This window comes from Anser cygnoides, chromosome 7 (assembly GCF_040182565.1).
Source record: "Anser cygnoides isolate HZ-2024a breed goose chromosome 7, Taihu_goose_T2T_genome, whole genome shotgun sequence".
Taxonomy (NCBI): domain Eukaryota; kingdom Metazoa; phylum Chordata; class Aves; order Anseriformes; family Anatidae; genus Anser; species Anser cygnoides.
The window spans coordinates 30,359,451-30,375,288 of record NC_089879.1 but is presented as its reverse complement, the minus strand read 5'-3'; the positions used below and the strand labels follow the sequence as shown (position 1 = coordinate 30,375,288).

Here is a 15,838-nt window from a genome sequence, read left to right as displayed (position 1 = left end):
TGGTCCAACTATGAATTAGAATTATTATAGTTATTATAGGACAGTTCTATTTTATAGCTATTTTTTTCTATAATACATGCTACAAGTTATTTTATTTTGCTATTTGAGGCTTGCTTTACATAGAGTGGAGCTGGCAATTTCAGAAGCTTGCTAGCTTTTGTAACTCTGAAGCATTAGCATATGGCTATGTAAACTACAAATAAGTAACTTGAGGGAAGAAAGGATTTTACGGTTGCTTATATGAAAAATAAATGAGAGATTATTTGTAAAGAGGGATCTAACGTAAGTTTAATTGAATTTCTTTGCATTTAGGATACAAGAAATTAATAATTGCAAATTTAAGTATTTAATGGCTAGTGGTAAACAGTCTTTCAGTGAGAATAATGGGCTAGAGAGATTCCTGGAAAAAAGAGAGTTTACCAGTATGTTTCCTGGGTATTTCTTTGAGATGACCAGAATGCTTCCTGATGTTTTATGATTTTTTGTTATAGTTTGCCCCTAAACAAAATTCTGAGGCAGAAAAGTGATATTCTTAGCAGAAAGTTGCTATCCTTATTTTAAAACTGGGTAACTGAACCACAGGGTGGACTGTGGTTTCCTAATGGGAAAGAAGATTTGTGAGGCAGAACTGAAAGTTGTAACTTGTTTTTCCATGTCCCAGGCTAACATCCCAACTCCCAAATGTGTCTGTATTTTAGATTGCAGTAGAATCTGGTGGTTTGGTTTAAACAAGCTGGCTTAGACATTGATAACAATTACTATGGTGGAATGAATTTCATTGCAATCCAGATTACTTTGCCTTTCATCTCTATAGGTTATATGCAAGACTACTGAGCTTTATGAAAGCTTGGTTTCATATTCCTAGTCTAGCTAATGGAAAGGCAATTTTAGGGTCTATCCACTACACTGAAGGGTTTTGTATAACCATACTCTGTTGTACAAATGTACCCTGTTCTGTGGAGTGGGAAAGCATGCTTTGTTAGGTTAAGTCTTCTTAACTTCTTAAGTCAAGCCCAGGAGCTATATAATTCAGCCAGAGTCATAGAATCATTTAGGTTGGAAAAGACCTTTAAGATCAAGTCCAACCATCCACCTAACTACCAAGTCCACCACTAAACCATGTCCCTAAGCACCGCATCCACATGTCTCATAAACAGCTTGAGGGATGCTGGCTCCACCACCTCCCTGGGCAGCCTGTTTCAATGTCTAACCACCATTTCCGTGAAGAAATTCTTCCTGATATCCAGTCTAAACCTCACCTGGCACAACTTGAAGCCATTTCCTTGTGTCCTATCACTTGTCACCTGTGAAAACAGACTGATAACCTCCTTGCTTTCAGGTAGTTATAGAGAGTGATGAGGTCTCCCGTGAGCCCCCTTTTCTCCAGACAAAACAACCCCAGTTCCCTCAGCCACTTCTCATATGTCTTGTTTTCTAGTCCCTTCACAAGCTTGGCTACTCTTCTCTGAATGCATTCCAGCAACTTGATGTCCTTGTAGTGCAGGGCCCCAAACAGCACAGTACTTGAGGTGCAGGCTCACCAGTGCCAAGTACAGAGGGACAGTCACTTCCCTAGTCTGGCTGGCCACAGTATTCCTGCTGCCATCGGCCTTCCTGGTCCCTGGGCCAGTTCATGTTCAGCCAGCTGTCAGTCAGCACCCCTGGGTCCTTTTCTGCCAGGCAGCTTTCCAGCAACACTTCCACGAGCCTGTCCCACTGCATGTGCAGCACCAGAACTTAGCCTTGTTGAGTGCCACAGCTGCATGTGGCCCATCAATCCAGCCTATCCAGATCCCTCTGCAGAACCTTCCTGCCCTCAGGCAGATCTTTTTTTTTTTTTCTTCCGGAGTTCCAGAAGATCTCTGTTCACCCAGAATATCCTGGTTCTGCCACGGATAATGGATGTGTAATGTTGCTTGGGATACTTACTCACTGCGCCCTGCAGTTCTGCTACTGTGAACTGGAATCAATGTTTTCTTGCCTCTGGACAGTGCCACAAGACTACAGTCATGTCTGTAAAATGCCTGGAGCCAGGGGGGAAGAAAGTCATAAAATTAAACATCTAAGTCCCTTAGACCATTGATGCTTTGCAGCTTTGTAACAACCCAGACTGTTTATTGCTGTAAAATAGAAAATGAATATCATAAAATCTCTACATCCTGTCAAAGTCTAGAAACGCAAGTGTAGGGGAATGTTTGTAGATGAATGTAGATGAATGTTTGATATTTCTCTCATTTATTGTTTTGAAACAGAAAAATAAATAGTGTATTATTGCTGTACATATAATCTCAGTTACTGACTTCTAGAGTAAGGTTGCAGCCTGCTCTATGCCGATTACTGATGTGATCTTGCAGAGGTTGGGTAGCGTTGTCAAATAAATTTATTGATGAGTTTTCTCCCTTTTATCTCCTTAGCATAGCATTATACCTTTTTGTCTAAAATTCCTTGTTTCTTCTGCTGTGGTAAAAGTGACCACAAAATTTTGGAGTGAGTATAATTGTATCTTAATATAATCACCTGAACGTAGGGCTGCCAGAAGGCTGTGTATGTCCACGCACATAGATAGATATGCAAGTGTCCAGTGAACAGAGAATTTTAATCAAGGAATACTCTGAAGCCAAGAGCTAGGATTGCATGAAATTTAGTCACTCTCTGCCCTGTAGTAACTTAAGATTGAAACAATTTTCTAAACCTTGGCTCCCTCTCTCGGGTAGCTAAAGGCTACTGGAAACAGGCTTTTCAGACCATCTTGCTTTAGAACGAAGTAAACAATCATTTAAAGGATTAGAGGACGGATAGAGCTTCTTCCCCTTACATGCTGTTATGGATAATCTTTCTGGTACAAAAAGACACTGTAGAAATGATGGAAAAAATGGTCTGTGACTAGATGGCTGAGGTGATTGATGAGAATATAGGATATTTCATGTTTCTGTCATTTTTTAATCCAGAGCAGGAAAAAGTGCTATGTTATGACAGTTGTTGAGTGGTCTGTGCAAAATAAACCACTGCTCTTTCTACAAAATCTAAAACCTGTGTCAAAAGTTTAGATTAAATTTTAAAGCTACTTAGTATTACAAATGTTTACACTAATGCCAGTACAGTATGTGAGGGGAATTCTGGAGGCCGGAGTGAGAAATAAAAAATATTATTCTGAAACTGGAAAGAAACCATTGACATACCTTACAAAAAGAAACTACTTACAAAATTTCTAACAACAAAGACTTAATAAAATAAAAACATTGGGGAAGGGTTAAAAATAGGACAGGCATTCTGACGTTTGAGGAAGTATTTCTCACTCTCCCAAGAGATTGAGTTAGTTTATTCAGGACACTTTTTCACGCTTCATCAACAGATCTTTGACACTCCTTTTGTTAGCAACTTTACGTTTTCCTGAGCTGGACTGAGGAGGAGAATGTTACATCTGAAAGTTCATCTTTCATTACAAGTTTTGTACATTATCCATGTAAGACATTCGTTAACACATAATGCAAGATGCAAATTAAAATAATCTAATAAACTAGTCCATTACACAGCATAAAATAACACATCTCTGTTTTGTAAGCCTAATCTTTGTAAAGTCTGCTGGCGTAGGCACTCAGATCAGTCTTCTGTGCCAAGAGTTGTCCTAAGTTTCCAAGTAATCATGTAATTAAGCAGAGTCAGCAGTAGTTTTTTGATCATGGCTTCTTCGTTTTGTTTTCTTCCTTAATTACTAAGGTCGGAGTCAAAAGATCTTGTGAGTAGATGTGATATGTTTTGCCCTACAGGTATTCTTTGAAATTCCCCACTGTGTGCCTTTCCCATAAGTTTCGTTTCTGACCAAGGGTACCACGGAGGTACTCAGAAATTCACTCTGCAGTTGGTTTTTCTTTCCCCCTTGACTGTTACTGGGGAACTTTAAATCCTGGACTCTTACAGACTGATGAAAGCATGTTTTGCATTTCTACACCTCTTGCCTTGATGTCAATGTTTGAAAGCAAGAAAAGACTCTATTAGCTTAATAGGTTTGAGAATGAGAAATGCCCCCAAACAGATATCTGAACTGGAACTGAAAGCCTTCTAATTACCTGGGCAAGAGCAGAAATTATGCTTCATGAATCATTCAGAACAAGCATGCTTGTAATCTTCTTCTTGATTATACTTTTCAGTTGATACACTGAAAACACCCTCCTTCTTCAGTTCATTTTGTTGGTGATGAGTTTCTTTCTGCCAGAACTAGGGCTGAGCTGATCCCTCCTGCCTGGCTCTGAAAGGTTCATCCTCATCGCTTTGATTCTTTAATCACGGTGAATCTGAAGCTCTATAATGGAACGGAAACATGTCATCTTAGATGTTAAGATGATGCACGAATATATCACTATTGATTTTCACCAAGCAAAACCTTTAATTTAGCATATTAATATTTATATGAAGTGTATTTGAACTTTATCTGTACTTAATTTAGTGATGGCCTAATTACACAGTTCAATACAATCTAATAATCGAGGCTAATGTACAGGACAGTAGAAGATTTTTCTTTGCGATTTAGCTGGCCGCAAACACTAATCTTTGTGTTTGTTATCAAAAAAGAAGACATCTGAATCTATAGCAGTATTTGTCTTTTCCTGGCACTCAGTTCCTGCTTTCTGTGCATGTCAGAGTTTGGTTTATTGTTTCCGGTTGTTCTGTGTTCCTATCATTCATTTTCATTTCTGTGTTTTTTCCCTTCCCTCTGTGACTCATGGCAATAATTTATTTTCCTCCTAGGCTGGTAAACAACATACTGATGTGTATATTGAATCTCATGCAGGACATTTTTGTTAGATCAGAAGCAGTGACTCAGCTTTCTCCAGCCAGCACAGGGCCAGCTGCTGAGTCACTTTGGCAAATGTCTGGGTTTTGGACAATGGTGATGAATGTGACAGTAATCAAAGAACCCCTAGAATATAGCTACTGTTTGTTTTGAATTCTTTAAAGGCTGATACAGGTACAACTGGAGTGAGAACAAGTTTGTATGAGTGACCTTGATCATTTAAGATCCTGTGATCATTTAGGATCCTGTGATATAAAATAAAACTTGGTTGCTGTTCCATTATGAGAAGACACTTCATAAACTGAGTTCATTCTAGGCATAGATGCTGAAAAGGTAAATCAGGAATAAAATCAGCTTGCTCATCTTTATTATTGTACTTTATGTATTTGTATAAAAAGTTAAGGAGAAATTCCTCACTTGTTTTACATGCGTGCATATTTTCTTTATGTTGTATACTGTGCTATTTTAGACTGCTTAAAAACATCCTTTACTAATAAACATGGACTAATAATTACTGCAATGCAATCCCACCCCCTGTTCCTCCTTCTTTCTTTGTCTAAGTGGCTAAAAAATGATGATTCCAAGTCATCAGTCATCATGAGTAAAAACCTGTTCTGGCACCATTTTAGATTTCTATTCTGATATCTCTGCTTAGATGAAGGCCTTAATAAAAAACGAAATTAAAATAAGGGGCATTGCAGTGGCTGCTAGAGACAGATGGTGTTAATTGATTTCATTTCTTCCCTTCACTTGCTTTCTTAAACAGACAATAATTGTTCGTTATCAGAACAGAATTTTGCTTGTCACTGATATTTAGAGAGGTTAGACTTAAAGCTCTGTACATTTTAAGATTGTAAATAGGATAATGCTGTAAATGTATAACCTTAATACATGAAGATTGACAGGACTGATCAGATAAGTAAGAATGTTCTTTTTGTGAATTTCGTTTTGTGAATTTACAATTTCCATTTGTTTGCCTGCAAGTCTGCAAGGTGGCGGGTTTATTTATTTATTTAATACTGCAGAGCCCTATGCTGTTATCAAATTAAAGTGATTTAGTTATAGTTTATCACACATTGTGGTAAAGGAAACCTGTTGTGGATGGCAAATTTAAATAAAGGAAAGACAATTTTTTCATATAAAAAAAAGACAATTTTTTAAACAAAAATTGAGTGTTATGCTGGAGTTTAGGATACAAGAACTGGTAGAATGAATTAACTGAACTAAGCCAAAGTACTGCCACGATCCTGACTTGTTCTTAATTCTTTTGTTCTCCTTTATTAAACAAAATAAGCATTCCCAAAAGGGAAAATATAAATGTATCCTCGGATAGGTTTCTAAATCTGTGGCTAGATTATTTGGTCTGCTATACCATGCATTTGGTCTTGCTTTCCTTGTAAATAGGCATTGGAAATCAGATGTCATATAATACTAATGTAATATTATAATAATAATCCAAAATTATATTGGATGTACCACAATCTTCAGTGATATCTGTTCCTTTTGGAAAAGCTATGTCTTTGAAGAGTGGAAGGTCATCTGATCTCAGAGAGTATGTTCGGAAGCTCCTTTGGAAACCTTTGGTATATCACACCATTTCTGAGGTCTTCTACCCTTTCTGAATTGCAGCTTATTCCTGAAAGATTTGCAGAACAAACCTGAGTTCACAGAGTTTTACCATTCCCACTTCACACACATTTACTCTTCTGTCTAACTCAGGGACCACTCCCTTCATTTTCATACCTCTACCATGATCCCCTTGACTGGACAAAATTTGAAGAAAAAGTGAAAAAAATAAAAAGGTAAAAGAGTCTGTTTGAGTAAGTTAGTGCAGCAAGGATCAGCTCATAAACTGCAAAACAGACCATCTCCAGAGCAATGGAAATGTCAAGGCACATCTTATCATGTCCGCTTCTAACATGTATCCATGGAATCCCAACAACAGAAATCTGTTATAGGGCATAATATGAAGTTCTCTGTTGTAATGTGATACTGTGAGGTAAATACAGGAGTGTACTGGTGAATCTCATAGAATTTCAATCTTTAGATTTAGATTTTCAGGACAAACTGTAACTTTCTTGTCTACATGTTTTGTTTATTCTCAATCCCGTAAAGGTGAATAATTCTTTTAAAATTGCTTAACTGAGAGCTAGTGAAAATAGATATATTTTGAAGTTAAAGAGCAGGAACTGATTTTGTTTAAAATAGTTACATGGCAACTTTCTATTGTTCCCTTGCTGTTTTCCTTCCACTTTCTTTTGGCTCGTCTCAGATTGTTGCATCTCATCCTTCATGTCTTTTACTGGCTGTTACACCTAGCGGATTCTCTTTGTCAGGAACTGTCATTCATTTTATGTCTGTACAGGGCCTAGCACAAAGAGGACCCAACCTTGTCAAAGTCTCTAGTTGCAAATAGTAATGCTAATAATTAAAAATGGCACAAGAAAATTGGATTGAGACTGGAGTTTGTATGAAACATAATATTGAATGTAATAAAAGAAAGTCTTTAACATATAAATAGGTTTGAGAAGATACAGAGTAATCAAATTCAAATGCATTTTTTTTTTAGTACTTTTCATGTCGTGTCTCCCAAGGTACTTTACAGCACAATAATCATGATTAACTCTGGATTTAATCAGGGAAGTAGTACAGCAATCTACAAAGTGGGACAAAGAGTTAGAAGAGTGTGGAGTTGGTGAGGACCCTAGTGACAATGTAACAATTCATGAAGAGATGTCAGTGAAACCCAGAAAGTGCAGGTGTGACAAAGTACCTGGGTAATCAATTCAGTGTTTCAGAGGAAAATTTGGAACAACAGTCCACAAACATTTCTTAGATAACATAATAATGTGAGAATGGGAGGTATGGGTTATGTGTTTTGTTTTAGGATGCTGCTGACACATTTTAAGAGGAATTATAGCACATTTCCAGGTTTACTTCAGATTTGCTTTCATAACTGTTTTTAAGTGCAAATATCTCTCAGACTTGAACTCTATGAATTGCAAGTACTGGTTTCTTGGCAACCACATCAGGAGTTCACTATTTGCAGCTAGAAAGGAGGGTGTGTTTTCAAATAGACTGGGAATTTAGAGGTTTTGAAATTGTTGATGGTAATGGAGGTTTATGGTTTGCATTTTATTTTATTTAATGTTGCATTCTTGGTCCTCAGACCCTTAAGTCAAATACACAATCGAAGTGGTGAGTACCAAACTATTCTTGAAGTACCTAAATAGTGAAAACCTAGGTAATTTTTCCTGCTTATTAGAAGACAATTTTTTGAAATAGAAACTTCCCTTTTAAGGATATTTCATCACCAGACAAATTAAATAAGGTACTTTTATAGCGTGTTGCAGATGGATAATGACTGGGGACTCACTCCCCATGTTTCTGAGAGATGATGGTGATAGGAACCGGGAAACTTTTCCTGCTTACAGGCTTTGGCAGAAAGGGAAAAGGTTGTTCAGGTGTGGAGGGAGGAGTCCGGGAGGGATAAAGGGCATTTCGTGCTGCAGTATGGCCCAACAAATTTCAAGTACCATTTTTGTCTTCTTTCTGCTTCCCCCCTCCACCTCACTGCCTCAGATTCAGGGTAAATGTTGACTGTACTGGATCTTGGTCACACACTGGAACAGGCTCCCCAGGGAAGTAGTCACTGCACCAGGCCTGTCTGAATTTAAGAAGCGATTGGACTGTGCACTTAGTCCCATGGTCTAAAATTTTGAGTAGACCTGTGCGGTGCCAGGAGTTGGACTTGATGATCCTTATGGGTCCCTTCTAACTCAGGATATTCTATGATTCTATGATCTTTGTGGAGCATGTAGAAACAGATGGATGTCAGAGAGAGTAGGCAGTAATCCAGTTGCTAGAGTCCAGGTGCCTGATGTGCAAGCAATATAAGTTCGAGCCATATATTTTTTTTCTATATTCTATATGGTTTCCTTAAATTGATATTAAAAAGTAATAGCATGGATGAAGAATTCCTTTTAAGTCTTTTATTATGGTGAACAATTAGAATGATTTATGTTAAGATTGTATTGCTTTCTGAGCAAATGAATTTGTGGTGATGAGAATTAGGTACGATTTGGTAAGATACTGATTCTACTGCAGTTCAGGTGAAGTCAAGAGAGAGGTCAGTGAAAGGAGAAATATGAGATATTTTCATTCTCTTTTTGGGGTTGTTGACAAAGGCTCTATAATGCATCTTCTAAACGTGTGTTGGACCAAGATTTTAGACTGTGGACTCCTTAAGATTATGGAGAGTTTTAAAATTATTCCCTAAGGGATTTGTATCCTGCTTTGGATAAATGCTGGCTATTACTAATAAAATGGCATCATTATCATGACTGCATCGAAGTTTATTATAAAGCTTTTCACTTTGTGGCACTGCAATCTAAGTGTCCTGCTTATTTAACAAATGTAAATGAATTGATCTCCTCATACCTTCAGAGAACAGCTAATTTTTCTGTAGATAAGGAACTCGTGATAGAGATTATTAAAGGAGTTAACAGGTTTATTGTGGAGTCACGGCTAGAAACCAGATTTCATTCTCCCTTGCCTTCCCTCATTTTATCCAGCCTTGTTCTGCTATATCCCTTTGCCTCGGAATTAAGCTCCTGTGAAGGATGTGTCATTCTTGATGGCAGTGGTTGTCCTTTTGTCTTAACACTTTATTATTATTATTTTAATGCATTTATTTTTATTTTGTGAAATGGAGATAGAAGTGCTTATATAGCCTTCAAGGGGTTTAGTAGCATTGGCTGGTTGAAAGATGCAGAACTTCTTGAGACAGGCAACTGGGACTTTGCTTATATATCTCCTCAGGGAAGAAGAAACTCAGATTAATACCCTCTTCACACCTGGAACTTCTAATGTCTCCCTGGACGACTGATGGCTGCAGCCAATGCATTGTGTCTTTCTCAAGCTCATGCTGCATGAAGCCACAATCTACCCATATATCAATTATTTATTAAATGAAATATTTATTGTTTTACTTGCTATTATTTTCAGAATCTCTTGACGTAATTATTGCTATGTGCATTTTGCTTACAGGTATTTTAGTTTGTGCAGGAACAAAGATGGTACAATATAGATTTTAATTTTAAGAGTTAAGTAAAATCTAGCAACATATAAAGAACAACATACCCAGATGAAGTATGAATTATGCTAAAACAAATGACATTACTTTTTACTACTTCCCTCTGGAAAAGGGCCATGTTTTTTAGATGAAATCCAGCAATTCAAATGAATTTTTTATATTACTTGCATGCAGCAGGATTCATTTTCTCCATCATCTAATGGATAGTGTTTATTAAATATGACAAACTCAAGAAACTGAGCTTTCAGATGCAGAGGGAGATGACTGCCCGCATTTGTTTGGCATCGTCAATTTATCAAGACTTTCATCTTGTGCAGATGATTATAGTTTGAGTTTCAATCTCTTCTTGAAAAGTTCCATTATCTTAACGCTAGTATTGAGGATTAAATGATATTTAGGAAAACCACCAGAAATATTTATTAGAAATTTTATAGGTATGCTATAGAGTAAATGACTTGTTATTGCCTTCATTACTTTGATTCAGTGGAGAACATCGTTTCTTGAAGAAAGAAGTATTCTTGATCCTGTTTCTAGCAAGGTCAATAGCAAAACTTTTGCCTCTCAGAGATATGGATATGCATCTTTTTGGGCTCAAGAAAGATTTTTTTTTCTTCTGTTGGGGACAGATTTTGTATCTGCAGCAGTTCTTCCAGCTGAACTGTCTGTCTGGCAGTGAAAAGACTGATTGCTCTCATCACCGAGGGACAGAAACATGCATCTTTTCTCCTGACGCTCTCTCTCCTTCTTGAACACCATGGAATATAGCAGCCCACCTGCAGGAAAGCTGACCTTGTTGCATTGAAATCAATGGGGATAGTTACAACCAACTTCAACAGAAAAAAAGGACAAACCTAGATTTACAAAATCCTTTTAGCAGGTACCTTGAATTCACCTCTGTTTTCTAACAGTTTTATACATGCCATAGATGCACAGGGTAGTTAAGGGGTTCAATTAAGGGCCAGCAGATGACTCCAGGTGAAGGACAGATTGGAGAGCAGCATGTGGGCTTGATGTGCAGCAGGGAAAAGCAGCTGTGGGGAACTTTTAAAAGGGAATTTGCAAGACCTGGCTGGAGTGTGACCTTGCTGGGTGCAGAAAGATGGCTGTGGTGCTCCTGGGGGGAAGGCGTCGTGGTCTGTTGGATGTCTGTCTTTGAGCACAGTTGTAGTATTTCTGTGTTTTAGAAGGAGATGATACTAATTGCCTGTGCAGGTAACAAATAAGATAAATCTTACTTTTTTTACAAATATTTACAAATTTATAAATTTATAAATAAGATAAATCTTACTTTTTGGGGGGTCACTTTTGCTCATTTTAACCATATGGCTTTCATTTGTTTGGGAAAAGTGTTTTATTTTTGTGAGCTAGGTAAGGCATAAATCCTTTCCAGGGCTACCTTATTGTGAGATCAATGCATGGAAAGTATTTGGGGCACAAAAAGTCAAACCAACCACAAGGCTGAGGAAAAATCTATCTGCTTTGTAGCCTTAACAGCTCCTTTGGGTAGGGAGCTATTGGATTGCTACTTACCTGGTATTGAGATATGTTGGATGCCTGAAAGTCACGGGCAGGTAGCTGTTGTGCCTGCAGAGGCAACTCTATTGCATGTTCAGTAATTATAATATGTATATATATGCGCATATAAAATATTATAAGGTATATTTCAGTAGACTTGTATGCTGCTTGTTTTAGTGCAGTTTGACTTCTGCATCGTCTCTTCATTGTTAGAAAACCAGAATAAGATGATGATGATTTTGATATGTTAGGTTATGGGGTTCAAATGAGCAGTACAAATTGTCAAAAAAAAGTATACCAGGAACTACTTTGTACTTGCTTATCTATTTTTATGCTGGGTAGCAAGCATTGTGCTCTGTACGCTGTGGATTGATTCTCTCCTGTTACTTGTTTTATGAAATCCTTTTCACCTATGCAAAGTGGATGCAGAAGACACAGAAAAGTCTTACTCTTAATGGTGTTGTGGATGTAGGAAACTATACAAGTTGCAAGATAATACATTGGTAGTCATGGTTCTCATTTTGTAACACTATCCCCTTTATAAAACTAGAGGAAGTACGCTTAGGAAGGTGACTGGAAAAACTTGGCAATGCAATTGCTAAGCTTGGGTATTATGGAAGTAAGACCAAATTTCTTCAAGGACTAGTTGAATCCTACTGTGGTTTATAATCAAGGACATTTCTGTTACATTTTAACAGATGGTTGATTTTTATTCTTCTTCTACTAGATGCCTTATTCATGTAAATTACAGGACTATGAAAATAAACAAGGTGTACCCTATGGTGTACATTAATTACTAGCTGTTAGTAAACACAAGTTTTTTGTATTGGCTTGTTGCAGAAGCTGGTGAGCAACTGCTCTGTGGTAACATTTGCTTCTGTTTAGATGGACTTTTTCACCTTTTGTGAATGTTAATGGCACATCATGAATTACAAGGCTTTATTTCAAAGGCAGCAAAAACTGTGAGGCATCTATCAGTAGGGAGGGAGTTCAGTGTTCTTGAACTACCAGTGTGTAAATGAGCTCCTAGATGGTGTTCAGTGAGCTCTGTGGAGTGCTGGAGCATGCAGGCTTCCAGCTGTGAAGGATTACTCTTGATTCCACTAGCTCATCTACAGAGAGGTTTTTATTTTAGCTCACACTTTGAATGACTGATTTGTGTCATGGTGTACATGCATAACCCAGTTCATTGATTACTTTTTCCTACTGTTCATAGCACTGCTTTTACGTTGCTCTATCAACCATAAACTATCATCACTGAAAGCTCTTATCTGGTGTGCTGCTAATAATGATAAAGCTTACACTGTTATTAACTGTTTGTGGTGTGGCAGAATGGGTTGCTTTACCTTTCAAAAACATGTCTTTCCTGAGAGGTGGAAAGAGTGACTGCAATTGTCAGGGATGGCTACTCTAGTTGCCTGCTACAAGTCTTTTCCCACCAGGAAAGCTTACTGGGTAGTGAAGCCCAGGCCCAAGCCCCTCTGGGAGGGGAAAAAGGAGAACTTAATTTCATGAAACAGCACTGTCTGCAGCCTGCCCTTGGGAGCTCCAGCCAAGCAGTGTACATCTTTAGACCTCCAGCTCCTGATAAATGGAACCTATTCCTGATTCAGGCCCAGATCTGAAGTTGAGGTAGCTCCTCTACTTTAATATAAGAAGAAATTAATTAATTTATTTGATCATCACTCTGTACAAGGGATTTCTTCCAACCCTCTCTTACTTGTAAGAACATAGGGAGGATGTATTTATTCAAACATTGTAAGGTATGTTAGAGATTTGTTTCTCTTCACTCTTGAGTTGTCTTATCTCTTTCCTGTCAGATATATGCAAAATTTGAAGGTGAAGTGTCAGCTGTTGCTGAGACCTACCACCATCCAAATAGAGCAGTGTATTAATTTGGGATTATTGGATATGCTCCAACACAAGTGGTGAGAACTTCCAGAAGCTCTGTCCTGTCCAGAAGTTGCATCATGACATGTTATTTTGCTTGTATAAGTACTTTGTTTCTTCAAGAACTACGTTCTGTGTCAAAATCATTTAAAAAAAAAAAGTAATTATATTTTTTTAGAATTAAAATTCAAAGTCAAATATTTTAAATTTAAGTTCATTAGACACTTTCTTCTGACATTTATTTGAACTCTTGTCTGGATTTATTTATTCAGTAAGGATCTGTATTCTGAACTGACAGCTATAAAATATGATTAATTTTAACCATGAAGATATAATTTCTCAAAACTTTTTTTTGTAATAGTACTATACAGGGGAAAAAATAATGAAGAGTCTGCTGCTTCTGGACAAATAATAAAGCCAACAGTCAACTGTAAATTTTTTACTTTTTTTGTTTAACTCATACGTAAGTCTCAGTATAATTGGTCATTTTAGGCTCAGTGTGTGCACATCTTGCAGCTTGTTTTAGCTCACAAGTTTTAGTTTTTTTAATCTGGTTCAGATAGGCTGACTTTTCTTCAGAGAACTTAGAAGCAGAGGCCTGCATGTGGAAGCTGATGTTTATGAGGCAAAGATTCATAACAATTTATTTCATAGGAAGTTTAAGCTCTTGACATAATGGCTTTTTCAAGTTAATCTTGGAGTGATTTTATGCTTTCATTGTTGAGGAATGCATTGTGCAGTGAGGAGCCAGCTGTAGTATCTCTGGGGACTGTAAAAACAGCACCTGTGGTTTGTCTACCTTTGCACTCAGCTCGGACTGAGCCTCTTCTTTACTTCCAGCAGAAATGGGAGCTATGAGAAGAATTTTTTTCATGTGTGAATGAAGATACTGGACATGTTTTCATAGGTGACGTCCATATAAAGTAAATTTGAAATTGCAACTGGGACTTAGTTGCATATGGATGTGTGAGCTTGAATCAGCAGGCTTATCATCAGCCAGTCTCTTCCCCCAGTTACCAACTTTTGGTTTGTGTCATGAACCAATTTCAGACTCACAAATTGGGCCTTTTCAGATGAAATTAAACTGGAAAATGCTCTCCAGGAGTACACCTAAAGCTGCTAAAGGACAGCCTGTGGCACTGAATGAACGGTAGTCCCAAGTTAACCCTTACCAGCTGATCCACTGCTTGGGAGATTTGCTCACGTTGTTTTAAGTTAGTTGCTAATATACATAAAGCATTCAATTTGTGTGTGTGCGCACATGCTTGTAGTTCAAATGGAGTGGGTCATTTGGGTCTGAAGTTGAGTGATGGAGGGAGAGGTGTGAAATACCTGTTGAGGTGAACTGAAAGCATCAGAATGGAAGTCCTTCTCATTTGGAGAAAAAAAAAAACACAACTTCTATTTAAACTTCAATTTTATTTTTTTTTTTTAGTTTGGGGATGGATGAATGAAAATCTCACCTTTCATACTGTTCACAAAAGACGGGGTGATTATGCTTTCTTAAGATATGGAAGAGTCACCTTTTATTGTCTCCTTTGAGAGTTAAACACTGCTCTCCACTCTTATTGTACCATAGTAAAGGCCAGCTTTGTAAGTGATTATAGGATGGTTTATTTGCTTTCAGCATCTTCCATGAAGGAGTTCCACTTTGCATACAGTATGCGTTTACTAAACTAACACGGTGAGGGAGAAGGAATCGGTCCCCGATCCAGTCGTATGGTGCAAAATGGGACAGCTTCATCAATTTGCATGGTGTATGTCATGTTTTTAATGAAGATTAATTGAGTTCCAGTTTCAGGACTGTGCTAGTAAAAATATTTGAAGAAAAATATGGTTTAAATTCCACAAGATTAAGCAAATGCAGACTGGGGAGAGAGGAAGAAAGGCCCAATCTAAGTAATTAAGGTTGTGCAAATGTGTTACTTTCATCTTCTGCTATTTTCTTCACATCTTATACATTTTCTTCTTGATCTGCCTCCTGGGTGATAATTTTTTTTTTCTCCTGAGAGCTTGTTGGGCCATTGTGACTGTCAGGGATAGTGTCCCACTATTTATCCACAATGATGAGTTCTGATTTTTGCGTTTTTATTTTGAGAAAGTCAAGCCTTTTGATGGCTTGACATGACTGGTGTCCTTTGTGAGGCTGGACTATACCTTTTGCAGTGCTGAAAACCATTTTTTCCCCTAGGGGAAACAAGAATCCAGCATACTGGAAAAATTACTTATATCCATGCTACTACCATTTTTTGTGTGAGCTTTCATTTCTTAACAAAGCAACATGAAACCTATGATGAAGCTAACCGATGAAAATACTGTCAATCTGTCTCAGTACTCATTCCCCACAAACACAGGAGTTACGTAGAACATGATAATCCAGCTTCTGATGTGGTATCCAAGAATTAATGTGTTGTGAATAAAAAGCTAATTCTAAATGTGGCTTGCAGGTACTTGGGACATGCCAGTTCACACCATATAACAGTTGGATGTTTTACATTCAAGGCTCTATTAAACTCACGAGTACTTTGTCAAGCAATTCAGCATCC

The 15,838-nt window shown here is 37.6% G+C and overlaps 1 protein-coding gene across 13 annotated transcripts in view; it reads left to right on the top strand.

Annotated features, from left to right (window-relative positions):
- The window catches only part of GRID1 (glutamate ionotropic receptor delta type subunit 1), a 699,294-nt gene that overhangs the window by 169,110 nt on the left and 514,346 nt on the right, over positions 1-15,838 (top strand). The window contains exon 1 of one of the 13 annotated variants that reach the window (XM_067000676.1): positions 10,846-11,099. The exons of the other annotated variants lie outside the window; for them this stretch is intronic. Coding sequence (XP_066856777.1) covers positions 11,078-11,099 — 22 coding nt within the window. The 5' untranslated portion in view covers positions 10,846-11,077. Of the gene's footprint in view, positions 1-10,845; positions 11,100-15,838 lie in introns of those variants that run through there. 13 annotated transcript variants of the gene reach the window in all.